The sequence below is a fragment of the Callospermophilus lateralis genome, chromosome 3 (genome assembly GCF_048772815.1).
Source record: "Callospermophilus lateralis isolate mCalLat2 chromosome 3, mCalLat2.hap1, whole genome shotgun sequence".
NCBI lineage: Eukaryota > Metazoa > Chordata > Mammalia > Rodentia > Sciuridae > Callospermophilus > Callospermophilus lateralis.
In genome coordinates, this window is record NC_135307.1 from 90,873,611 (window position 1) to 90,901,520 (window position 27,910).

Here is a 27,910-nt window from a genome sequence, read left to right on the forward strand (position 1 = left end):
TTGCTAGGTTAACACCTGGTGTTTTTTCAAAAATTCAATTAATAAAAAGAAAACTCATTCCTTGTTGGTCGTTTTATTTCCTATAGTAATGTGTGCAAAATTGTAGTTTGTTAGATGTACTTTATGTTAATCACAGAATTCCAGGACACTCTTCTAGTATGGGTATAAACATTTCTCTCATCTGTGATGGACAGGTAACAGTGCAAAATATATATATCATTAAGATTTCACCATGGATTATATGTGTTGGCAAATTTTTTTTTATTTTAAGATTCTCTCTATTTTAAGAGTGAATTAATTAAATAAGCAAATATACTTGCAAAACTACAAAGTACCTTTTTATGATGGCAGTTATATTATTAATTAGCATTAACTTTATATGTACTATATGTTGAAAGATGGGGGAAGTGTTAAAGAGTTTGTAGTCTTTCAAGAGGAAGCCAACCCGGATTAACTAAATTCACGGATCATTTACCATGTAGATAATGAAAAGGTCTTTATGGTTGTTTATGTGCTCTTAATAGGCAGTTATAATGTGGTCATAGTTTTCTTGGCTGATTTTAGTTGCTATCTCATAGGAATCATGAAATTCCTCAGGTATATAGAAGTTTGTGCTTCAGGGCTACTTTACCAAATACTTCATCTGGTAATGAATCATCAGAAGATTTATTTTTGCAGTGATTGTCAGGTCTAATTTAACCTAGATAGGTGTTACAGGTGTGATAATACCTGAATACCATATATACCTTCCTTTTATGTAAACTGATTTAAGTCCTGGTATATAATCAGAGGATGAGCAAAATATGCATAAAAATGGGATTTTAAGATCTTTCTGTTCCTTTTGAATTGGTTATTGGTTTCAGGCAAATCTTTTTTTAAGACATTATACATTGCTTTTGTTTAGGTGGACTTCAAGGACAGTAGTCATATGGCAAATACATATAAGTATAGCAACAACTTAAGTTTTCTCTTTTTAGCTTAATAACCTTGTTGGTGTTTTGTTGGTTTTTTTTTTTTTTTTTTCTTTCTTTCTTTTTTTTTTGGTAAGATTGCACAGTGGCTTTAGTGGTTTGAATTTGGAAGGGAAAGCTATTTGAAAAATAGGTAAATAATGATTTTTAGATGACTCATTAAGCTTCTAGATTTGAAATTTATTTCATACAGATAGATGGCTTTTGGTCTATTTAGGTAGTATTGATAGTGAAATAAGAAACCTGGAAAGGAGATAATTTGGTTCTTTTCAGTATGATCATATAATTGAACTTTTTTCTTATTTCCACCATTTCTGCTTTAACTCTTCTTTTTAAAAGTTCTTATTTCATGTGGATCTGGATAGTTGTTGTGGTTTGAATAAAAGACTTATAGGAGTACATATGACTAATAGTTTAAAAAATTATGTATGTACTGAATGTCTCTGTGGAATTCTAAGAAATATTTTTTGTTATATATTTTTAGTTACACTTTCTGAAATTGAAAAATAAATAATCTAAATAACAATGAGCAGGAAGTTTGAATCTTAGAAGCTATAGAGATTATTGAATTTTAATATTATGACTAATTTACTACATCAAGGACAGGGTTTAGTTCCCCTTTTGAGGATGTCCATAGTTAACATTGGGTACATTCCTTTGGATTTCTGGTGTTGGTATGGCCATTCTGTCTGCTTTTTTAAAAATAACTGAAGAAATCTTTGGGTTAGGGTTCCCCCAGTTTTTTCAGACCAGCAAGCTCCCTTTAAACAGGGAATGATGTCTTTTAAAATTTCAGTGGTGTTGTCTCCATCTACTGGCAAAGAAGAAATATACACAAGGGTCTGAGATGATCTAAGAGATTTTGGAGAAACCACATTATTAGGTAAGATGTAACTTACATATTTAACCACTGTACTGTAATGTGGCCCACTTAAAGGTAGAAACCTGTAAAGTACTGTATATACTCTTATTTAAAGAATGCCTTATTGAGGTAAAATTTAAATGACATAAAATTAACCCTTTTTCAGTAAATAATTACCTGGCATTTATCTGTATCCTCTTTAATATGTCAGTTCCATAGCATTTACATCCACATGCATGCATGTGCACATACACACACTCAAACATATACTCTCAGTTAAAATAGGATCAACTTATCTAGGCCAGATAAAGCATCCTATTGGGACTTTTGTTTTCTTTTTGTGGTAAGTCTGTTGTGGTTTACCTAATTTTAATTCTACATTTTCTTTCATTTCAAAACAATTAAATGTAAATATATCTTAATAATTGTCTATATCAGGAGTTGGCAAACTTCCATAAAAGGGCCAGTAATAAATATCTTAGGTTTTATATGTCTGTTGCAGCTACTATTTTTGCCATTACAACATGAAAGTAGCCAGAAACAAAAAGTATGGCTGTATTCCAGTAAAACTTTATTTATAAAAATATACTTATGCTGGATTTGGCCAGTTGGCCTGTATACTGACCCATGGTATAATAATTATGAGAGTATATACAGTAAATTTACATATTGAGATTCTAAGTGGAAGCAAGTAATCAAATGTTCATCAAAATTCTTGTTACTGTATATAAAAATTTTAAATTAGATCCACAGAAATCTGGTTGTGGGCTTTTCTAGTTGGATTTTTTTTTTTTTTCCTTAGATCAAAACTTGAGGGAATTTTTTAGGTAGTCACTACTGAACATTTAAAGATTGCCTGACTCAAAATACTTGTCTTTTGATTGATAAGTTTATTCAACTTGGTTAATGTAGGTCTTAGAATTCTTACACAGGTAGATTATTGAATTCTAAATTTAGTATTATTTTAATTCCATTTGTCAGGGGATAAAAACATAAATGATCCATCCAGAGTAAAAGTTAATATACGTTATTACTGACACTAAACAAAATAGACAGATTATAGTTTGTATTCATGGAGAAAAGTCACTTGAAAGAACTGACCTTTTCAAATGAGGATATGGCACTCACAAAGGCAAAGTGTGTACAGAATTTTGTTTGAATTGGTATTTTTTAAAATCTTTTCCTAAAAATTTGTTTTATAATTAGTTATTGGGAAAACATTTATTCATAAAATGGTTCAAATACATGTGATACCTGGAAAAACAAGTGCCTGATCACTTCCAGTGCACATGTTTAATCTTTATATTTTGTTTATATTGACACATTATCAGGAAATCCATCTCATGGTGTTACTTAGTTAAGAGGTCTCCACTGTATTTAGTTTCTGTTCCTGCAGATCCACCAATTCAAGACTCTAGGTCATCTCACTCCCTCTTCCATCCAGAAGATGACTTCTATCCACAAGCAGGACTGAATCAAAAGACATTTTTCACTTAGCTCTTGAGCTGAAACACCTCCTCAATGACCTTCCTCTGTCTCCATCAAGAACTGGAGCTCAGTTTTTTGAAGATGTAATAGAGCTATTCAGCCCAAACGTGGCTGATTGAAGACAAAAAGAAGATACCTCATATGTTTGACCACAGTGCAGACAAACGTAACTGTGTTGTCCAACTTCTCATTGTGTAAAGTATGGCAGGGGCAATTGATTTTTGACTCTGTTCACCAATAAGACTTAGCCAGTCAGTGGCTTTTGAAGATCAGTCAAATCAACAAAACTTTGGGTCAGCTGTCCAGAAATCAGATTGTGGTAAGCACTCAAGGAGAGATAGGACCCTGTAGGGAGCTACTTTTAAAGGATGCTTTGTTTCATGCTAGAGATGGCTTTTATGGGAAAAGTTGGAGGGACAGGTAGGTGGAGAACTTCATGAATAGCAAAACTTAGCCTTTTCCTATTTTTAGTGTCTTGGAAATCTTACAGTTTAGGATGATTTTCATACCATGGAACAAGAGAAATAGAGCTTCAGTGGCTTCTGTCTCTTCTCTGCAGCCTTTCATAGAAAAGTCAGATTTGTTTTTTCTTCATAAATGGAAAAAATCATTTAAATGAAGAACTTTGTAGTAAATACCTAGTTTAATTTTGTCTTCTTCCTAATTCTGACTTAATAGAGTCATTTTGTTGAGTTTCATAAAGCATAATTTTGTTAAATAATTTAAAGTAGTATTTCACTGGGAACAGTGGTGCATATCTGTAATTCTAGTAACTCAAGAGGTTGAGGAAGGATTACAAGTTTGAGGCTAGCTTTGGCAGTTTAGTGAGCCCCTACCTCAAAATAAAATAAAAAGGGACTGAGGATGTAACAAGTTTAATCTCTGTTATCCCTACCCCAAAAGTAGTATATGTATTTGTGCCTTAAATATAACATTTGGAGTAATGGATACTTATTATTTGAGGGTAATATTTTAGCTGATGAGTAATAATATTTCAGTAATTAATTGCAAATAAATATTAAAAATTTAAAATACTACTTTTAGTATTTTAAAGCAACTTTCCCATCCTTATAAGTATGGTTAGTCATTTGGTACTAATTTTTTCATCCTAATATTAATTTACAGGTTTAAAAAGATACAAATAAAACTTTAGTTTTCTTGTTTTTGTTTACCATCCCCCCTACCAATCCACAATGCTGAGGATTGAATTCAGATGTGCTATACTACTGAGCTACCTTCCCAGCCCTTTTATTTTGAGAAGGGGTCTTACTAAGTGTCATGGCTGGCCTAGAACTTGCAGTTCCTTTTGCCTCAGCTTCCTGAATTGCTGGAATTATAGGCGTGTGCCACCTTGACCAGCTGAACAGTTCTTGTTGAACAGCTGAAGATGTTCTATATATTTAGAAGTGATAGCTGAAGATGTTCTATATATTTAGAAGTGATGACAGTTGATTACTAAGCATATTAAACTTGACGCTTCATTCCCTTTCAAATTTAGAGTTCAATTTTTAGAATGTTTTTGCTTTACTTTTGTTTTTAAAATACTAAACTTAAAAAAAGAGCAAAAAATTATGAAAAAATTGTATAAATTTTTGATGTAATGCAGTATTGTATCAAACTTGGTTTGAAAGAAATAATCCAAAAAATACTAAACTTAATATAAACACATCAAAAGTTTAAATATGTATATAAAATAAAATAGCCAAGTTTTTACTTGCATTATGCTTCATCAAAACTTCAATATTTCACCCACACTAATACTTTAATATATTAATACTTTATTTCACTTGGACTCTAAAAAAAATTCCTATTCAAATTGATTTCTATTTTTATTGTTATAGTATTTACCTGTTCATCTCTAGATTCACCCAGCTACACATATTGTATTCATTTACCTCTTATTTTTGGAAATTTGTTAAGCAAAAGATGACTTAAATAACTCAATGGGTATGGGGCTACCTGAGCAGTCTTCTTTGCTTGCAGAAGGTTTGGGTTTTATCTCTATGCTCTGATATTGATGCTAAGAATGCTTTTTAAACTTTTGACATTTAATTTTTTTTTTTTTTTTTTTTGGTTATTGAGAAAAGATTTAAACTCTTTGTAGTATAGATAGAATACTTAACTGTAGGTATTGAAGAACTTGTATACTATACTGAAATGATCTTTTGATCTTTGGGAGACTACATAGTTAAGAGTCACAGTTTGAAGAAAAATGGTTGATGGAAATATTAACTCTTGTTAAATAGGTAAACTATCGACTCACAGTCATTACTTTCCCTCTTCCACAAGGCTCTTTACAATTGAGGTTGTTTATGTTCTGCCCCATAGAATCACATTTATTCCAGCTATTTTTTATGACTCATGACTTTTAAACAATGAAATAGATAATACTAATAACTAATAGCTGTTGGCACTTTAAATATTATGGGCAATATTCCAAATACTTTAAATTATTAATTTTTTAATTTATCTAATCCTATGATAGTAAATATTCTTATTTAGTAGTATGAGGTAGGTACTATTACTATATGCATTTCATAGATGAAGAAAACAGGTTTACTGATGACTTAAAAAATTGGCAGAGCCATGTTTTTCTGTGTATATTCTACTCTCTTCAGTTAATGTAACATTTCCTTCTTTATTTGGTGGGGGGGTTCCAGGGATTGAACTCAGGGGCCCTCAACCACCAAGCCATATTCCCAGCCCTGTTTTGTATTTTATTTAGAGACAGGGTCTCACTTAGTTGTTAAGCACCTTGCTGTTGCTGAGGCTAGCTTTGAACTAGAGATTCCTGCCTCAGCATCCTGTGCTGCTGGGATTACAGGTGTGCGCCACCGAACCCGGCTCATGAATAACTTTTCTAATAAGTAAATATAATCATTTTTCTTCTCTGCTCTGGGTAAAATCTAATTTTTTCATTGTCCCATAGTGCCTTGGGATCTGGTTGTCACCCCCGTGCACATATAACATACCCACCATCTCTCCATCTCCATCCTTTGCGTAGCTTAATCTATAGCCATTTTGAACTACTTGCCTCTCCCTGAATCTGACATGCTCCTTCAAGCCTTCCTGCCTTTGTATATGCCATTTCCTTCCATGCTGCTGGGTCATTCTTAATAATACCCAGCATTGTACATGTTGCTTTAATTCTTTATTTTAGTCATAGATGGACACAATACATTTTATTTTGATTACTTTTTTTACGTAGTGCTAAGGATCAAACCCAGTGCCTCACACAATTGGCAAGTGCCCTTCTGCTTTAATTCTTAGTGGTGATAAGAAATAGCACTCATCATCATCTTTTAAAGGAAAATAGATGTCATACTTTTAAGCGGATGAATTCTACCAAATTTTTCTTTTTTGTACTAGGGATAAAACGCAGGCCACTCTATCTAGAGCTATACCATCAGCTTCTGAATTGATTGGTTTTTAAACTGATTGCTATAATGTAGCAAAATAAGTTCAAAGGATATTATGGGAAAAGTATTAAAGACATTTCCCTTTTGAGTCAGGGCCATATTGTCCAGGCTTTAGTGCCGTTTCCTAAAAAGACTTACATAAAATATTAACCATTTGCTAAGAGTTTGAAATTGCCTATCTTTGAGTAGTGTTTTTTGTATTTTGTTTTTGATCATATTATTATGATAAAAGATTGCAGTTTGATAAAGCAATACAAATAACTTAATTAAATTTAAACATTTTTAAAAATTTTTTTTAGTTGTAGATGAACACAAAGACTTTTATTTCATTTTATTTTTATGTGGTGCTTGGGGATAAAACCCAGGTGCCTCATGCATGCTATGCAAGCATTCTACCACTGGGTCAGAACCCCAGCCTGAATTTAAACATACCACACAATATTTTTAACCAATTCATAAGTGGGTTTCTAGTTATGTATTTTGCATTTCTGACATTTCTTTAAAATGTAAATTAAATATATAGCTATATCACAATAAAGAAAGGACTGAAATTATAAATTAACATTTTGGGTTTTTTTTTCTATTTTAAAATAACTCTGATTTCTTGAGGTATAATTTATATACGATTGGATTTCTATTTAAATGACTACGTTTTGTTTAGTCTAGTTCTGTTAACCTAATGTTTAGTACTACATATTTACAATTGGGAAATTCTTATTGTCTTAACTACCAAATAAAGTGCAGGATGTGAAGTATTGTTCATTCCAAGTAGTATTAATGAACTGTTAATGTAATGTTCTTTCTTTGTATATTCATTGCTTTTTAAACTTTTGACATTTAAAAAAAATTTATTATTGAGAAAAGATTTAAACTCTTTGTAGTATAGATAGAAACTGTAGGTTTCGAAGAACTTGTATACTAGACTGAAATGATCTTTTGATCTTTGGGAGACTACATAGTTAAAGAGTCACAAGTTTGAAGAAAGATGGTTGATGGAAAATGGGAAGTAGGCAGTTCAGGACAGGAATCTTCGTATGATAGTAAAGTTAGAAGAAAAATAGATCTAAAGGCACCTTGTGGAATAGATATTGAAGCATTTGTCTATGTGTGTATATATATATTTGTGTATCTTAACATAGTAAGTAATGATATTCTCAAGAATTAAACTCTTTTGCTGGGTGCTGTGGGGTATCCTGGCACAGGAGTATAATCCCAGCAGCAGGAGGATCACAAGGTCAAAGCCATCCTTAGCAATTAAGCAAGACCCTAAACAATGTAGAGAGATCCTGTCTCAAAAAATAAACAAAAGTCCTAGAGATTTGGCTCAGTGGTAAAATGCTTTGGGGTTCAATTCTCCTCACGCCCCCCCCCCCCAAAAAAAAAAACACAAATTAAGCTCTTGATTTTATACATACTCTGTATCTGCAGGATAATACATAGTGCTTCTTGTATGTATTTCTGGTCATATTTATCTTTAATATACAAAAGACTTAGGCCCTGCTGGCCTATTTCTACTTCTGAGATTTTTACCTTTGTATCACATGGTCCTAACTTCAGACCTACTCGTTGTTTTGACCTTTTTACATTCTTTTTTCGCTACTCAGTCTATCCTGAAGCACTTTTCTGTTCAAATGGTGAATCTATTTTGTTAGGGACTTAAGTCAAGTTTTTCTTCCTCTTTTCATGTTAAAGAAACTCTCTAGCAATATATTCCTCTGTGTGTAGTGCTACCTTTCATTCTCAGTAAACACACATTTTCAAAGCAAACTCAAATTTATTTTCTAATACTGGAGTGCTGTACTACTGGGTTATATCCTTAACCTCCCTTCCATCCTCCTAGGACACAGGGTCTCTCTAAGTTGCCAAGGCTGGTCTTGAACTTGCTGTCTTCCTGCCTCGGCCTTCTGAGTCTCTGGGATTAGAAATGTGTGCTGCTAGCAAGCACTGTCAAATTTTAAGTTGTGTGTTGGGGATTCATGCCCTGTATGCATACGGGGCATGAGTCCCTGGATTCTCTCCCCAGAACCACAGAAGGGGTTTAAAAAAATTTTTTTTAAATTTTTTATTTTCACTATATATATAAATATAATAATGACAGGTTGGGGTTGTGGCTCAGTGGCAGAGCGCTTGCCTAGCATGTGTGAGGCACCGGGTTCGATTCTTAGCACCACGTATCAATAAACAAAATAAAGGTTCATTGACAACTAAAAATTTTTTTAAAAAAATAATGAAAATAATAGAATGCATAATGAAGAATGAATCGTTGACCTAATTGGGAAGTTGTTGGAAGTTGTAGAATATCACTTAATTTGGTTTTGTTTTGGTTTGGAGGGAATTGGGGGAGTATTCCTCTGCAATGGAATGTTGTGTACAGAGGAAACAAATCTCAAATGTCAGAGCCCTGTTTTTCTTACTTGACTATATTGAGCAAGTGATAATGAGGATGTTAGAAAAAAAGTTTACCAGTAAAATGTAATTTTTTGCCTTAACAAACAAATAAGGTTATGTTTGGTTTTCAATCCAGGCTCCAAACCTGGATATTCAAAATATACCAGATAATTTTGAAATATTAATATTATTTAGAAGAGCAAGTATAGCTGGGCACAGTGGTGCACACCTATAATCCTGACAACTAGGGAGGCAGGAAGATTGCAGGTTCAAAGCCAGTTTGTCGGCAACTCAGTGAGGCCCTTAAGCAACTTGGTGAGACCCTCAAAAAGGCATTGGGATGTGGCTCAGTGGCTAAGGGCCTCTGGGTTCAATCCCTGGTACCAAAAAAGAAAGAAGAGGTGCAACTATAGATAAGGCATTAAAAAAACAAACAAACAAAAAAGTTGATTGGATATTGAGAATTTGGTTATTTTTATCTGCTTGGGGATGGGGTGTGTGTGGCTCACTTTGGTTTTGATTAGTCTTGAAATTTAGATGAAATGCCTAACTAGTGGGATTAAAAATAAGTATATCATTTTAGAGATTAGAACGGAGTGATATTATTATAGAATTACAAACAGTTGTATAGTCATGTAGGATTGCTTCTATTTGTCTATATTGCCTAACTTTAAAGAGTTGCATTTCACTTGATTTTTGTCACATGCCTAACTATATATATTAAGCATTGTTTTGTGCTGGTAATCCCAGAGACTCAGAAGGCTGAGATAGGAGAATCACAAGTTTGGGGCTACCCTCAGATATTTAGGAAGGCTCTAAGCAACTTCACAAGACCTTGTTTCCATAATTAAAAAATAAAAAGGGTTAGGGATGTGACTCACTGGTTTAAGCATCTCTAGGTTCATTCCCTGGTACAAAAATTGGTAGACCGGGTAGTGAAAAAAAGAATGTAGAAAGGACATCCCTACCTCTGAGAAGTCTTTTGCATGATTCCCCCTCCCCTTTTTTTTAATTGGTTGTTCAAAACATTACAAAGCTCTTGACATATCATATTTCATACATTAGATTCAAGTGGGTTATGAACTCCCAAATACAGATTGCAGAATCACATTGGTTACACATCCACATTTTTACATAATGCCCTATTAGTAACTGTTGTATTCTGCTACCTTTCCTATCCTCTACTATCCCCCCTCCCCTTCCCTCCCATCTTCTCTCTCTACCCCATCTACTGTAATTCATTTCTCTCCTTGTTTATTTTCCCATTCCCCTCACAACCTCTTATATGTAATTTTGTATAACAATGAGGGTCTCCCTCCATTTCCATGCAATTTATGATTTCCCTTTTACCCCTGTTTTGCCATAAAACATTTCCCAGAACTGGGATTTTTGTTGTCTTGGGAACATTTTTTGTGTGGATGCCTGAACTAAACTCCACTAAGCCTAAATTTGATTGGTAGCCACCGAAGGCCCAAAAAGTGGGGGATACTGGGGATTGAACTCAGGGGTACTGGATCATTGAATCACATCACCAGCCCTATTTTGTATTTTATTTAGAAACGGGGTCTCACTGAATTGCTTAGCACCTCTATATTGCTGAGGCTGGCTTTGACCTCTTCTTGATCCTCCTGTCTCTGCCTCCTGGGCTGCTGGGCACCATAGGCCTTTAAGGGAGAAAAAAAAATCAGAATGCATGGAATCTGGTTCAATAAATATTCATTATGGTATATGTAGTTAATGTTACCTTTCAGTAGAGTACAAAATTTTTCTTTTTATAAACATCACAAAATGAATACAATTTAGAGAAATCACAATCTTTTGTTAGTGGTGGTTCATGGTTTTATATTTCTCTGCTTTGTGAGTATTGAAGTATGTTACAAGAGCAACAGTAAATGTAAGTAAGAAGCCAGACACAGAATAATAAAAATAGCTGGGCGTGGTGGCACATACGAGTAATCCCAGCAGCTCAGGAGATTAAGGCAGGAGGATCATGAGTTCAAAGCCAGCCTCAGCAAAAAAGGGGCTAGGATTGTGGTTCAGTGGTAAAACACCCCTGGGAGTTCAATCCCAGTACCAAAAAAAGAAAGAAAGAAATAAGAAAATACACATAAGGTAGCTATTTGGTTACTGTAGTGTTTTCTGATATTGAGTAGTAGGTTTTGAGAACTGGTATGTGTGTATGTGTAAGTTGTAGATGGACACAATATATATTTATTTTTATGTGGCACTGAGGGTTGAACCCAGGACTCACGTGTGCTAGGCAAGCGCTCTACCACTGAGCTACAACCCCAGCCTGAGAAATGGTGTTTTAATCTGAAATAGACCAGTGGCACTAATTTATATGCTATATCTAAATCATTAAATATAGAAGAGCAATTCTGATTTCCAAAAAAATGGTCATTTAAGCCCACCAGTCCAGATATTCCTTCTTGAATATTGTTTACCTTAATAAAAATTTTAAATAGGATTTTAACAGGTGATAATTGTTGAGAAGAAATTCTGAATAATTAATGAGGAAGGTCATTGAGACAGGTCAGCTAGATATGGACATACAACTTGCCTAATAATTGGATGGATGCTACCTGGCTGGAAGATGGAGCTGATTGGTGGATCAAATTCCCAGAGGGGAGCCCTCTACTTTTAGTTTAAATGTCTGTGAAAATTATATTCTAATGAAGAATTATTACATTGTATGCTTTTATATAACTATCAAAAATGAAGTGATCATCAGTGATGATGATTATTCCACTAAAAGATTAAGTGGTTTCTTATATGTGAAATATATTTGGTTTGAGTGGTACTTAGTAAATATTTCTACTCCAAAATATGAAACTTTTAATCATATCAAAAGTTAGACCACAACAGATATTAAAAATAAGTGGTTTTATTTTTTTTTTATTTGCTGAAAACTTCTTTGCATTTCTTTAGGTTTATGTGAGATTAAGACCATTCTTCAGGGAATTCCTGGAACGAATGTCTCAGATGTATGAGGTAAATGTGCTGAGCCTAATTACATATGTATTTTCATTTTATTCAATATAGTACCCATATTTAGATCATGTATAATGATTCCTTCTTTTCCCCTGAATTTGTAGATCATTCTTTTTACTGCTTCTAAGAAGGTGTATGCAGACAAGTTACTGAACATACTAGACCCTAAAAAGCAACTGGTCAGGTAAATTTAATTAAGAAATAGTGGAAATGTCTGTCACACTGATCTATGAAATTATGATGATTCTATTTAATTTTAATAGCCATTTTCAGTTGGCTACATAGAGATTTACTATGTTGAATGGCAAAAATAAATGAATTTTCTTAAGCCCCCAAATTCTTAGAGTTCCTAACCATAACTCCAGACAGACGTTCTTTCTAAAGGATACGAAGACCAAATGTATTTATTCAATGTGACATCTATATCCTCATTTCTTTTGGGATGGGGGAATGGGGGGTTGTGTTGAATTTTCCACTGTGAGCATGATGTTTGACCTTATTTTTCTGAGATAATGCATGTTGTATTCCTTTTTTAATGGCATAAACGAGTTGATGTTAACAGAAATGATCGAATTGAACTCTTGTGTTTTTTCAAGAGCAAATTTATCTTCTATGGAATGAAAATGATACATAAATTTAATTGGAAATGAAAGTTGGTTTAGTCAGGGCTGGGGATGTGACTCAGTGGCAGAGCGCATGCAGACAAATTTTGATTTAGTTACTCAGGTTTTTTCCTGATCTTGATTCAGTTCCTTACATGTCCCTGAACCAGAAGATGGCATGCATTCCTGGTTAGGCCAGGGGTACATTGGGTGATTTTTAAAACATTTTGAAAATCAGTTTAATTATTTCTGTCATCTGAAGTGAGACTTCAGTTAAGACTGCAACAATCTTGTTGCATCCTTTAAGATATAGGAGTAAGGGCTATAGCTCAGTAATAAAGCGTTTGCCTAGCATGTGTGAGGCACTGGGTTCGATCCCTGGCACCACATAAAAATAAGCAAATAAAATAAAGGTATTGTGTCCATCTATAATAAAAAAATTTAAAAGATATAGGAGTAAGTCTTTTGAATTATTTACCAAGACTGGAGATGACACAGAAGGCTCATAAAAGCTTTAATAGCTAAGTATTAATTTTCTTGAGCACTTTGTCCCATATTGTCTTCATGAAAAAACCTAAACTTAATTTTCTGCTGTTAATGAGTCCTTTATTATTGAGTGGTTACAACTATACAGAAAGGTTTTTTCTAATGTCCTCATTTCAGGGTTTTTCCTTCTATATAAAACTATTCTCTTGTTTTTCAATCTAAAGGATCAGCTGGAGACATACACTTGAGAAATAGTATTTTCTATTCACAAAAGTATATTGTAATTTATGCTCATTTTACCTGATTTTAATAAATGTATAAAAATGATTTTGTTTTGATGACTTCATTCATTCTAAAGATTTCTATTCAGCAGGTATAATGTTCTTTGAAACAATGATAAGCAACATAAACCTTTGGAGTTTTCATTATGCTATTACATTGTTATAAATTAACATCCTTTTTAAAAATTAGCTTTAAAAAAATCGACATATCGGGGAGTGTAAATTTGTTTCTCTAGTTGTAATTTTGAAAAAATTTGACCAGAAAAACTTTTTGAATAGTAGATTTGAATAGAATGCTATAGGGAATTCACCTTTAGAGACAGTGGGGTAGACTGAGAATTCCTGTAATCTCTGAATCCCATGAATTCAAATGCAGATTTGTTGACATGGAAGATCTGCTATTAAATGAGTGACACAAGTAGATTTTTCTTAATTTGGAAATTCCTACTCTTGGTCCTTAGATTCCTGGAGAGTTTATAGTGTAATCAAAGTAACCATAGTGTCATGTTCATTTGTCTTTTGTATTAGTGCATTTGCCACTGTTGGCAAAAGAGGCATCAACACAGTGACTTAGGATTACAGGCTGTGCCTGCCTCTCCAATTTCCATTATCTGAATGTCTATAGAAGTAAAATGTTTGCTGTCATTTTTCCAAAGTAGAACTGTCTTTAAACCTTTTAGAGCAGATGATGATTTGAGTAATTAAAATGGGGTATGTGTATATAAGTTTATTTTTGTTGAGCTGTGACAGATTTTGTGGGTAGAAAATACCCCCCCCTCGAAATTGCATAATTAAAAATACAGGTATGAGGGGAGGGAGAGAAAAAGAGGTAGGTAGGAATGATGATGGAATGAATTAGACATTATTACCATAAGTACATGTATAAGATATGAATAGTATGAAAATACTTTGTGTAAAATCAGTATCTTGAAAAATTGTGCTTTATGTAATATAAAATAAATTTCATTCTGCCATCAAGTATAACAAACCAGAATTTTTTAAAATGGCCATACTTAAAAAAAAAAAAAAAAGCCTATAAGCAACAAAGTGATTTCTCAGTACCCACATATTTTCAGTTTATGAGCTTTATTTATATAGTCCCTCTTATCTTCATTTTGAACCTGTACATTCTTGCTTTATACAAAATTTTTTTAGCGTAGGAGTATGGCTTCCCCACTTATAGTATATCAGAAACAAAGGGCAAACCCATTAAAATCAGAAAGTCTCAACTGATGGTCATATTATGATGCGGGATGCAGGGAAACAGAAAAGACTCAAGATCAACAAATAAACAAACATTGTAGTAGCTTAGGGTCATTTTGTATTTGGGCAAGTGGCCATCTCCACATTCATATTGGAAAACACTTCTCTATTACAGCTCTGCAGGGTAGTAAATAGACTGTTCATAGCATTCACCCCCAGTAGTCAAACAATAAAAAGAAACCTCTGCTGAAGAGGCAAAGACACATTCAAGGTATTTTAGAAACATTTTCAAATAAAATCGTTGAAATAAAAAAAAAATACAGGTATGAGTAGTCCCTATTTCCTGAGAAATTGTTTATAGGGGTTAAGAAACAAGGAAAGACAAACTATCAATTATTAAGGTATACAGGATGGAGTGTTTCAAGGTGAAAAAGTCAGTATTATCAATTATTAGTAATTCAAGAGATTAATATTTTGAAGGTTAATGGAGATTGTATAAGTAGTATTTAAATATTATAAAACCTTTACTAGCTTTTTAAAATAATGTTGCATTAAAGAGCCAAAAATTGGTGAAACATCAGTTTATAATACTTAAATCTGAATTTTACCATTTAATTCAGTCCCTTATTAAATAGCCACACACACACACACACACACACACACATACACACAAACTAAAAGAAATAGGGGTGTTTAGGAAAAGTTGAAATGATGGAATGTTTTGGCCTCAGCAGCACGTTTTCTCGAAAACTAAAAAAAAAAAAAAAATTTTTTAAAGATGCCAACACAAAAACATTCCTTCTTATATTTTCTATTCTGGCATGTACAGGGATAGGGAGGCTGTGTGGTCTACTGGTTAGAGCAAAGGACTGGGAGCCAGGAGGATCCTGGGTTCCAATGCGGGGCTAACCACTGACTTACTGTGTGACTTTGGGAAGTCACTTGACCTCCTTGTGCCTCAGTCAACCATCTGGAAAATTGGTTAAAAAGCAAGACCTCGCTGACAACCAGATGCTGCATCTGAACTGAGCTTTCCTGGGTAAATAAATTACAAAAACAATTTAGAATTTTTAATTCCCCTTTATAATTTAATATAATGTTTTTGGATAACCCCAAGTTCTTTAAGGAATGGCAATATTGGGTTGTAAGGTTTCAATAATTGCTAAGTTTTTTTTTTATAAAACTGTAGCCCAAAGCTTAGGCCCAGTATTATATTTGAATTTCCTTAGTGAGAGAAAATAATAAGGCTTATTCTGTAAAGCCTATGGTATATGTATGTGTACATGTTTCAGTATGTGAAGTACTTTTTAAAAGGGATTTTTGTTTTTTGTTTTTTTAAATTTTCTTTTATTTTTGTGTCTAGGCACCGGCTTTTCCGTGAACATTGTGTTTGTGTACAAGGAAACTATATAAAGGACTTAAATATCCTTGGAAGGGATCTTTCAAAAACTATAATAATTGACAACTCACCACAAGCCTTTGCTTATCAGGTAGGAAGAGGATTGCTAAACAAACTCAGATTGGAAAAAATACAATGAAGAAAAATTACTGCCAAAAAGAATATGATGTGGGGAAAAACAATTTTCACTGGTGGAATTTCCCGGTTTTATGTGTCATCTTTTGTAATTAGAAATGCCAAAAATAATGAATTTGAGTAGTAAATCTGAATCTGAATAAGGAGGAGCTATAAGATAGTACATCATTTAATAACACTTATCAGTAATTAAACCAATAATTGTAAGCATGTTGAGAATTATAATAGGCCTAATGACCTTGTTGTTGTAGACTACTTGCTATAACGTTCTGAACTATTAAGAATATTTTGTCAACGTAATTGTACCCTTCCTTAATGTTTCTTAGAACAAACAAGTAAACATGAATCATCCTTGCAAGATATATTTTATACTATGGATATGTCCATGTGGTACGATATCTGAGGTTTGATTTGTAATAAATCAGTGCCGAATCCAAGTCAGGGGTAGCTAGAACAAGATTGTCCCTTAACTTCTGTCTCACAATGCCCATAGTAAGAAAAGGGGGGCAAAATTATATGGCATTGAAATGTGTTCATTTGGTGGGGGATTTGCACAATTTCAGTATAAACCACTGAGTTACATCCCCAGTCCAAGTCCCTACCTTTTTATTTGCTTATATTTTAAAATGTGACTTTAAGCTGGGCTTTGTGGTACATATCTGCAGTCCCAGCAGCTTGAGAGGCTCAGGCAGGATGATTGCAGGTTCCAGACCAATCTGGACCTGTCTCAAAATTTAAAAAAAAAAAAAAAAAAAAAAGGCTGGGAGTGATGGTGGTGCTGGGGTGTATCTCAGTGGTAAAGCACTCCTGGGTTCAATCTCAAATACCACAGAAAAATAAGTTCTTAAGAATTTTAGCCACGTGTAGTGGTGCTTACCTGTAGTCCTATCTTATCAGGTGGCTGATGTGGGGGATTTCTTGAACCCAGTAGTTTGAAACCAGCTCGAGCAACAGCAAAATGTCATCTCAACAAAATGAACTGAAGATGTAGCTCTAGTAGATAGAACTTATGTTGAGAATAGAAAAATAGTAGCTAGGCATGATGGCATTGCCTATAGTCACAGCTACTCAGGAGGCTGAGGCATGACATAGTTCCTTGTTAAAAAAAAAAAGTGTGTGTGTGTATACACACACACACACACACAGTGTCTGTCTCTGACAATGTTCTCTTTTTAGATTGGCAATATCTCTTTATTCATAATGCCTACCACTGTGCATAAAAGAATGTTTTAAGTTATGTTAATGGTCTTTGCAAAACTTGATCTAATGAAACTTAAACTTGTTAGCTTTATATTCACTGAGAAGAAAAATTATACTGAAAAACTTCAGGCTTTAGTCTATTCCTTCTATCTCTTGTACTATTGAGTTGACAAAACTCTGGTAGCATTTCTTTTCAAAGGAACTTTTAAATCATGTTTCCTTAAATCTACTGTTTCTTCTTTAAAAAAAAACAAAACTTTTCCATACTAGGCAAAATGTAAGTATGTCCATACTGTTACTCTTAAGGATTTACTTACTTATTTATCATTTTAGCTTTCTAATGGAATCCCTATAGAAAGCTGGTTTATGGATAAAAATGACAATGAACTCCTAAAATTGATTCCATTTCTGGAGAAGCTTGTAGAACTGGTAAGTATAATTTATTTTTTTTTTTGGTCAACTATGTGGAAATCTCTTGCTTTGTGTGTACTGGTTTTTAAAAGTTAACTGCTGAGAGGTTAGGGGAAAGTTTAAAAAAGATTGAGGATTTTTTAACGTTTTTAATAAACTTTTTAAAAATGTACAGCAGAGGGGCTGGGGTTGTGGCTTGGTGGTAGAACGCTTGCCTAGCATGTGTGAGGCACTGAGTGTGATTCACAGCACCACATATAAATAAATGAATAAAATAAGGTCCATCAACGTCTAAAGAAATAGTTTTTAAAAATCTACAGCAGAAATCAGGCTTATTCTTATAATCAAATAAAAGATACTCTGTATTATCTAGCATGCACAAGGCTCTGAGTAAATTCCCCATAGTGCTCCCCTCCAAAGGAAAAAACAAAACAAAAACATATGCCATCTTCTATATTACAACTTACATTTGTATACTGAAGAGGCAAAGTGTCTATGTGGCTCTTTTACACTCCTTTCTAATAAAGTATACAAAAACAGATACCAAGAATGCTATCGGGGGGCCTTGATGGCAAAATGAGTGGACTTGGCTTTGGTCTGTGAATTAGGACTTCAGAGATGCAGGTAAATCCTATAGATCAGGAATAGCTCCAGGGAGCCAAAAATATGGTTTTAATTTATCCTCACATTTGTTCATGTTAAGAGTAGCAGGTATGGACATGGAAACTTCCCTAAAAACTACTCTATTTCCCGGAGTTGGATGAGCTAGACTCTCACTGAAGAAGTGAGGACAGAAGGGAAACCTCTGGAATGGGTTAGTGGCTTGAGAGTCACTGGGTGAACACATGTGGGCAGATCCCAGAGGCTAGTTGTGATTTAGGGAAGAGAGGAAGGAGTCTTTTAAGTTCTGTCATCACCTGTAACAGTCAAGGTTCACAGCTGCATGGCAGATGTGTGAGATCTCAGCAGGTGGGGGTTAAAAAAAGTCCCTCTATACAAAATTGGTATTCAAGGGAATTAATCAGTCAGTAAATTGGCCCAAAGGATTAGGGGAAGATCTTTAATGGAAGGGAAGAGAGAAGAGATACATCACAGAAACAAATGGAAAGTCCCAGACCACTGAGGAGACCAAGGACAAGGAGAGGGCTCTCCCTCCTCAATAGGTTTTGGCAAAGAATTATAGGACTGGAGTTAGAATGCAGTGATGTAGAATCTCATCTGGAGTTCTGAACCCCAGACTTCACTGCCCACCATTGGTCTCTATGAGCATTTTCCCCCCAGTAGTAGGGACTGAACCCAGGGGAATTCTGCCACTGTACTACTGCCACAGGGTCTTACTGAGTTGTCCAGCTGGCCTCTAACTTTTGATCTCCTGTCTCATCCTCCCAAGTATTGCACCAGTCAATTTTAAGAGGAAAGTAAGATTTAATGGCTTAATCCTCTCATCTGTCTTATAAGTCAACTGTATCTGTGTTATATTTCTGTACAGTAATCCTTTGAAGTCCATCCAGAATTGGTTCTAGGATCTCCTGTTGATATCAAAATCTGCTTAAGTCCCTTATTTAACATGAAGTAGTATTGGCATATAACCTATACACATCCAATAAACTTAATCTCTGGATTACTTATAAGACCTAATACAATGTAAATAAATATTTGTTATACTGTATTATCTAGTAATTAAGACAGGGGAAAAGTCTATACATGTTCAGTACACATGCAGTTTTTTCCTGAATGTTTTTGATCCAAGGATGGTTGAGTGTACAGCTGTGGAACCAGTGGCTATAGAAGGCTGACTGTATTTGGCGAGCAAAATAATATAAATCATGAAATTAAATAGTACATTTCCTCTGCAGAGTAAAGCTGTTTTAATGTTATAAGGATCATATCTTTGGGGGCTGGGGCTGTGGCTCAAGCGGTGGAGCGCTCGCCTGGCATGCGTGCGTGCGGCCCGGGTTCGATCCTCAACACCACATACAAACAAAGATGTTGTGTCCGCCGAAAACTTAAATAAATAAATAAAATTTAAAAAAAAATAAGGATCATATCTTTGAAATTATGTAGCTTTTTTAAAAAGGTCTCTTTTTTTTTCCACACAGAATGAAGATGTCCGACCTCACATCAGAGACAGATTTCGCTTGCATGATTTGCTGCCCCCAGATTAAGTACAAAGACTTGTCAAATCACTGAAGGGGGAGAGAATGCAGGACCCTTTTGGACTGAAACAAAAACATTGCCATTACTGTTGAAATTTTGCATTTTTGTACCCCGTCTTGCTTTTCTTATCTTTGGTGCCCAATAATAATCAAGGGTTACAGAAAGAGACTATCTATCTCAGATTGAATACATACAGTAGGTAGGCTAAAACAGAAGAGTCTTTAGAACTAGTGCAACTCCAGTGAAATTTTTTTATGTACAGGACATCTGCAGTTTATAAAGAATTCTGTTTCTGCCACCAGCAGTTTGACCTGTAGTTACACAGGATTTTATGATAATAACAGAGATGAAAATGGACTTTTATTTTCTCTCTGTTTGGTGCTCTAAGTGGGTTTGTAGCCACTTTTCTGTTACTTTATGATTCTCATTTCAACAGGAATGGCCAGTAAAAGTTGTTTTATTTTTTCCTGTTAAGGTTTATAACCTTTTTACATTTTTGACCTGTATTAGATTAGAATTTCATTATGCATTCCTTTTAGTTGAGGCGCTTCATAGTTTCTGGAAATAGTCAGTTTTTAGTTTTTTATTATACATTTGAATGGCCGTTTTCCTGCTTTGTCTGCCTGCATATTGTATATTTGTTTAAAAATATTCTCTACTTTTAGTCCATGTAAGTTTCATTTAAAAAGACATGCATTTATATTTTGTTTCTGTAATATTCTACTGTAGGTGAAATCTTTTTAAAAATCAAGAGACTGGGTAGATAAGAATATATATGATGACTAATATTCAAAAGATTTAAACCATTGTGATGGCGTGTATTCCCAAATGGTAATATCTTGCAACGGCACACAGATTTAATGGATAAAGGTATACCTCAGACTTCACTGTGCTCACCAATCTTTGAGGAGAAAAGTTTAGTCACCTGTTGGGCTTGATTTAGTTACTGCTGCCTTTGGTTTTCTCCAGGAATGAAGTATGCAGCACAGTGACTCAGTATTTTTAGTTACTTTGCATGGGCTGGTAGTACCTCTGTTATGCTCTCAGTTACAATCAGTTTAAAACTCTGTGTAACAGTCTTGGTACCTAACAGTAGCTATGCATAATCCTGTGGCACAGTACACTCCCAAGCCACCAATGCAGTTAATAGGCTCTCATAGTGGTTTTCTATGCTATATGAAAATAGTCTTCAAGCCTTGGTTCTCTAATGCAGCTACCACAAGAGGTTGATATTTTTATAGTGGTGTGTAATCTCCTTTTCGGGAGGCTTTTTATGGAAGGTAGAATTTGTAAAAGTTAGTATGCTTTGCCTCTCAACTGCATTAACATGCCACAGGCTTAGACTGTTTTTGTGTAAAGGATGTCAAAGAACGGCACTTTTTCTAAAGAGAAGTTTGATATTTTGTATGCTTGTTAAGAAAGTACAGTATTGGAAATTAAAGGTGGACAACTGATAATTGAGGAGTATGTCAGTTAATTTTTTATGTATATTACCTGTTTACTTGTACAACTTATTGTACAAATTACATGCAGCTTCATTTTCAAATGAATCCTTAAAATAAGGAAATCTTTTTAGGAAAACATTTAATTTTTGTATTTTTGATTTTAAAAGGCATGAGTTATGTCAGTTTTCAGTGTATTAATGAAGATTTTAACTTTTCATCAGGTTGAGTGTTTTCTTACTATATTATCTGTTGTGTATGTAGTTAGCATATTGTGTCACTGAACTGTTTAAAATCTAGCATGTAGAGCAAGCCTGTTTTGTGGAAAATCCTTATTCATTAAAAAAAATAATCATGGCAGGTTTTCTGCAAAAAAAAAAAAAAAGCAAAAGCATTTGCAATTCAGAATACTGATTTTTTTTTTTTAATTTAAAGAAAGGTATTTTGCTTGTAGGAAAAAATACTACAGATTCGTTTTAATGAGAATCTTTGAAATGTATTTATCTTTAGGGCATCTGGGTATCTTTATGCTGTTTGTCTTATGTCTTTCTTGAAATAAAATGTACATACGTTACCTTTACATATGCTCTTGCGCAAAATTGTGAACCTAGTTACATTTCTCCCTGCTCCCTTCTTTTTTATGCTCAAACAGCAAAACCCAAAACATAAATAAGATCTGAACTTTCAGCCTACATCGTATTTGCTGAAAGCTGTTCTGATTAAATACAGTCCCAAAGGGCCTTCCCATAACTGAAAGGGAAATGTAAGCACCTATACCACTGTGCCTCTGTGCACTTTAATAATAAAAAGCAACTTTTAAATTATCTTTTATTAATGGTAAAATCCTTTTCAATCCCATGCTAGGAGTATTCTTTTATATCAGCTGATAAACAAATCAAGCGTAACAAGCTTCTGTAAAGCTAAATAAGGGCAATTTTATATGGCCAGAGAACATTTCTTTAGACCAAATTAATATATTATTTCTTCATCACTTTATTTGGGTAATTTTAAAGTTGTTAGTACAAAATTTAAAAGCTCCCCATTACCTTTTTTATCTGTTAATAGATATTTAACACTTCCATTTAGTTAATGGGAGGTGTGTATTTTTTTAATTGAGATGTGCCAGCCCATCAGCTCACATGGGAAACATAAAATTTTAAAATCTAATTGTAGTGAATGCAGGAGAGAGATGGGTCCATGGTGACACACAGCAAAAGTGACCTGTGCACACATTACAACTCTGAAGTACATAAGAAAATTGTGCTATTTTCAGTGATAAATATCTGACTTTTAAGACATTCTTTTAAATATTTGTTGTCATTGTTAGGCTGTTTTAATTAGTTGTTTTTAAAATTCCATGTAATATATGTATCCCTAATCAGATTTATCACAATATTTCTTCTTGGATCCTAAAAGAACTGATGACAGTTCGTAATCATAAATTGTTTTTTATTAGCTAGTCGGAATATTTATTTACCCAGTGGCTTTATCTGCTTCCCAAAATTGATTTGGGATTTGTTGGAAGAAGCATTGTATAACTTCTATGAACAGCTATTTGCTTGTAACTGTTGGTGAAATGGATGTGTACATTGTTTATATATATTTATATATATATATATGGTTTATGTGTAAATTATATATATATATATAAATATATATATATATATTTCTCTGGCTTTCTTTTTTTAAAAAATAGGGTTAACAGGATTTTTTTTTTTTGAAGTTATCTTTGGCCAATGACTTTTGCAACTAGATATTACTTTCATTCGACTTTAAAGATGTTCGCTTCTCATTATTTTGTTGTCAATTGCCTGAATAACAGAAGACTTCATCTCATCAATGAAGAAAACATTTCATTATGCCTACAGATCTTTCCAGCGAGCACAAAATTCTTCATAAGGACCAGATCTCTTTCACATCTGTGTCAGTCATAAAAACATGAAATGTAAAGGACAATGAAGCCTTCATTTACTTGTACTAATATTATGGTGTTATGTACTACATCATTAGCTAGTTAAGGTTTTCTGATCTGACTTCTCTTTGTCTTCCTAGGTATTTATTTGTTATCTTTTAATCTTGTCTAAATTAACTTAGCTAATATTTACCCACCGAATAACTATGCCAAGCAACTAGGAAAGAATGTTTATTTTATTTCCCCTTATAGGGGAAGAGTGGACTGGGAACAAAAATGTATGGGCCAAAAGGCCTTAGGTTGTCATTCATTCACTTTCTTATTCCTCTCAAGAGTTATATTTGAATATAGTATATGGTTTCAGTGCTGTGATATACTTGATTATGTCATCACTTTTCATGTCTTCCTGTGAGTTGAAAGCCTGCTAGGAATTTCTATAATACACACTTAAAAATTTCAGAGTAAGAACCACAAAACTCAGTATGTCATATTTAAATGCTACTTAAATTATTATTGGAATCTAAATATCACTGACAAAGATACATTTTTATAAAATGTTTCTCTGTATCTTGAATTGAAATTAATTGCCTAGAGGCAAAAGTTCTGGAGCTAAAATTATTTGAGATCTTTTTCAAAAGAGGTTAAGAGAGCAAAATAAGTTTATATACTATTTATTTCGGATACTATTACTTTAAGATACTTTGGTGATTCCCAGACCTCACATCATTAGAATTACCCTAAGGAGCTGGGTCCGGTGGCACACACCTGTAATCCCCCCAACTCTGGAGGGTGAGGTAGGAAGATAGAAAGTCCATTTGAGACAGCATGGTGAGACCCTCTCTCAAATTTCTAAAACAATTAAAAAGGCTGGGGATATAGCTCAATGTAAAGTACTCCTTGGGGTCAATATCCTGTGCTGTCCTTTCCCCCCGCCACCCCCTGACACACTCACAAAAATTTTAGAGGAGCTTTTCTAGTAAGATTCCCAAAGCCTGTCCCTAGAAAACTCATTATGGGGCCAGATGATTTTTCCCCTCCTATAGAGGTGTATGTAATGATGCAATCTATTTTTACATATTCATACATGCACACAATGTAACAATATACTTTGGAGAGTTTGGTCTTTTTAAAGCTCTTCCTGGTTTGAGAAATCCCTGTTCTAAATGATGTGACAGTGGCTTGAGAGTAGGCAACAAAATAAAAGTTTATCAGAAATCTCTGTGGTAGTTACAAAAAATTTTTTTAAATTTTTCCTTTTTTAGAAAATAGGACCAAATTTCACAGAACTTATTCAAGATACATGGAGGAATAATAAAGAAGATTGAGGCTATTGCTCATTACCATTTTTGTCTTTCATATTTTTTTAAGTTTGCATTTCTAGGACTTGGAATAGTTGATCATATACACAGCTGAAGGACATGTCCCTGAATGAGACCATTATATAAATATATAAATATATATATATATATAAACTGTAAAATATTTCACTATTTTTTTATTTTATAAATCTTTGTAGAAATAAGCAATGAAATACTACTTTCATCTTTTGAATGGGATTTTTCAAGGCAGTGTCCTTTTGGCATTAAGGTAGGGGGGAGTTAATATTCTCTCTACCTATTTCCACATAAATCAGTATAAAGTTATGGACATTTAAAAATCTCAATTTCTACTTATTTACTATGCAGTATAGCCGTGAAAAAGTAATGTAGACTTAGTTTTCTCATCTTCAAATGCCCTGATCACCCTACCTCACAGGGTTGTTGTGGGGATAAATAAAACTTTTATGGAAGCACTTTTCTTTGATGAATTTTATCAGCTATCAGAAACAATATCATTTCTAACAACTTATACTGGCATAGTGCTTTTTTGTTCCCAAGTACAGTTTTTTGTTTTTTAACCTTACTTTCCCTTTTGATATTAATCTTCAGGACAAACCTGTAAGAACCACAAGGGGTTGTGGATCAGGAAAAAGCAATAAGGAAACAGTCTCAGACAGGGCTGTGACCAAAGACCTTGCAATTCCTGAGACTATCAATATAATAGCATATTCTCATACCTTGCATTGTTGTGTGATCATGCTTGTATGTGAATACAAAGCTTCCTCAATATACAGCCAAAAAAGGTTGCTAGAGGTGTTAAAACCCCAGCAGGCCCCTCTCCCCTACCAACATTGTTACAAAAGGAATATAGAATGGTACAAATTAGGCCTAAGAGAACAATCCAGTTTTTAAACAAAGTTCTACCTTCTAAATACACACATAAAAGAAATGGGTCTAGAAAAGTATGTTTCCACAATCACATAGGAGACTAAAATTCAGATCTTGTAATTACCATTATTCAAAGTAATGGTTTTAGAAGAGTGACCAGTCTTAGTTTCTAGAACAACTACTGAAATAAACACTTGAAGCCAAGCTGAATATAGAATGATGAGTTGGTTTTAGAGAGAGATAAGATGGCAGAGAATCAAATTATAGTGCATTAAGATGAGGAATTCATACTTGATATATAGACTAATGAGCCAATATCACTATAAAGTAGCACTCTGCTCCGGTCCCAATCTCTGTGATAAGACTTGTGATACTTCCCTGTTCTCTGAAGAAATGTGATGCACAGATAGGCTTGGAAGTCACCAGCCCTTCAAAGATAAATGATTGCTCAGAGTCAAATGACTTGAATTCACATCTCTTTTAAAAAAATCCATTTACTAGTTCATCTGTAAAATGGGTGCACCAAGACCTACCATTCATTCTACGGTCATGTACAACTAATTAAAACAATTTTTTTAAAAGACTAACCATTCAGAATGTGTAAAAGATGAAATGAAACATCAGTATCTTATAAAACTAAAGCAACACAATAACTTACCAGTATGGAGATGTTTATTGTGTAAGTGAAATGACAGCTATGCACATAGGTTTTGGGAGATGCCTGTCTGTAGAGGCAGAGAGTATAGTGGGTTAAGGGCATTATTACAACACCACAGAAGTTAAGATTAAGATGTGAGCAGTGGGATGCATTTAAGCAAATGAAAATGCCAAGTGATATGAAGGCTTCCATGGCAAACATGTTCAATGAAAATATGTTGGTTGCTGAGAAAAAAGTGGATGAGTAACTGAAAAGTAATGATGACTTAAGAAGTCTAGTAAGGCCAGGCACAGTGGTGTATGTCTGAAATCCCAGTGATAGGAGGCTGGGGTAGGAGGATTGCAAGCTCTAAGCCAGCCTCAGCAATTTAGGAGGCCCTAAGCAATTTAGACCCCTTGTATTTCGAAAGTTTTTAAAAGGGGCTGGAGATGTAGCTCAGTAGTAAAGCACCTTTGGGTTAAATCTCCAGTACACACCCCTACCCCGCTGCTGCCAAAAAAATAAAAAGTAAGTCTAGTAAGTAGTTGGGGTAGCAAGCTTACATAAAGGATTTGCTAAATTGGAACTACTTCAGTAGTGATACTTATTTCTTGAAAATAGCTATTCCTAATGAGAAATGATTTTGAAAATACTCCCTAGAGCAGGGTGTGGTGGTGTACCCCTGTAGTCTCAATAACTTGGGAGGCTGAGGCAGGAGGATTGCAAGTTCAAGGCTAGCCTCAACAATGTAGTGAGACTCCGTTCCCAAAAATAAAGAACTAGGGATCTACCATTGGTAAAGCACCCCGAGTTCAATTTGCAGTACCCACCTCTCATTAAAAAAGCTGTGAGTGCTGGGTATGTAGCTTAATGGTAGAGCTCTTGCCTAGCGTGCACAAAGCCATGGGTTCAAACTCCTGTAGTGGGGAGTGGGGCAGGTAACTACCTGGGTTGGGGTGCCAGCAGGACACTGGCACCACACACACAGAAAACCCAAAAAATGACCTTAATATATGTTAGGCACTACTAGCTAGGTGCAGTGGTGCACACCTGTAATCCCAGCACCTTGGGAGGCTGAGGCAGGAAGATCACAAGTTTGAGGTTAGCCTTAGCAATTTAGCAAGAGGCCCTAAGCAACTTAGTGAGACCCTGTCTAAAAAAAATCTTTAAAAAGGACTGGGGATGTAGCTCAGTGGCAAAGCACCCCTGGGTCCAATCCCCAGTACCCAAACAAAACATGTGGTTGGGCACTACTAAGCAAGGCTCTGAATGGCAGAAGAAAGCAAAACTGAACTCAAGTTTATAATCTAGAAGTAGAGATTGACATTATTGCTGGGAAAAGGGTCATGAAGAATGGTTTGAGGGGCTGGGGTTGTGGCTCAGAGGTAGAGGGCTCACTTAGCATGTGTGAGACACTGGGTTCAACCCCAGCACCACATAAATATAAAATACAGATATTGTGTCCACCTATAAAAATATTTTTTAAAAAGAATGGTTTGAGAGTTTATTTAATAACAATTATTTGAGATGAGATTCTTAGAATATTAAAGGACTAAAGACTAGGCTTGGTTGGGCAGAGGTTCAAGCAAAAAAATCATATTGTCTTAAAAAGATCACTTTGGAGCTGGGCACGGTGGTGAACACATGCAATCCCAGTGGCTCGGGAGGCGGAGGCAAGAGGATGAAAAGTTCAAAGCCAGACCCAGCAAAAGCGAGGCA

At 34.4% G+C, this 27,910-nt stretch overlaps 1 protein-coding gene across 6 annotated transcripts in view; it reads left to right on the top strand.

Annotated features, from left to right (window-relative positions):
* Ctdspl2 (CTD small phosphatase like 2) overlaps window positions 1-25,133 on the top strand; it is an 84,129-nt gene extending 58,996 nt beyond the window's left edge. For 4 of the 6 annotated variants that reach the window (XM_076850724.1, XM_076850723.1, XM_076850726.1 and 1 more), the window contains 4 exons: window positions 12,057-12,119; window positions 12,224-12,303; window positions 16,055-16,181; window positions 17,759-17,936. In XM_076850724.1, the coding sequence (XP_076706839.1) occupies window positions 12,057-12,119; window positions 12,224-12,303; window positions 16,055-16,181; window positions 17,759-17,932 (444 nt within the window). In that variant the 3' untranslated portion in view covers window positions 17,933-17,936. Of the gene's footprint in view, window positions 1-12,056; window positions 12,120-12,223; window positions 12,304-16,054; window positions 16,182-17,758; window positions 17,937-19,935 lie in introns of those variants that run through there. The other 2 variants (XM_076850727.1, XM_076850729.1) reach the window with 1 other exon arrangement.
* The last annotated feature ends 2,777 nt before the right edge of the window (window positions 25,134-27,910 follow it).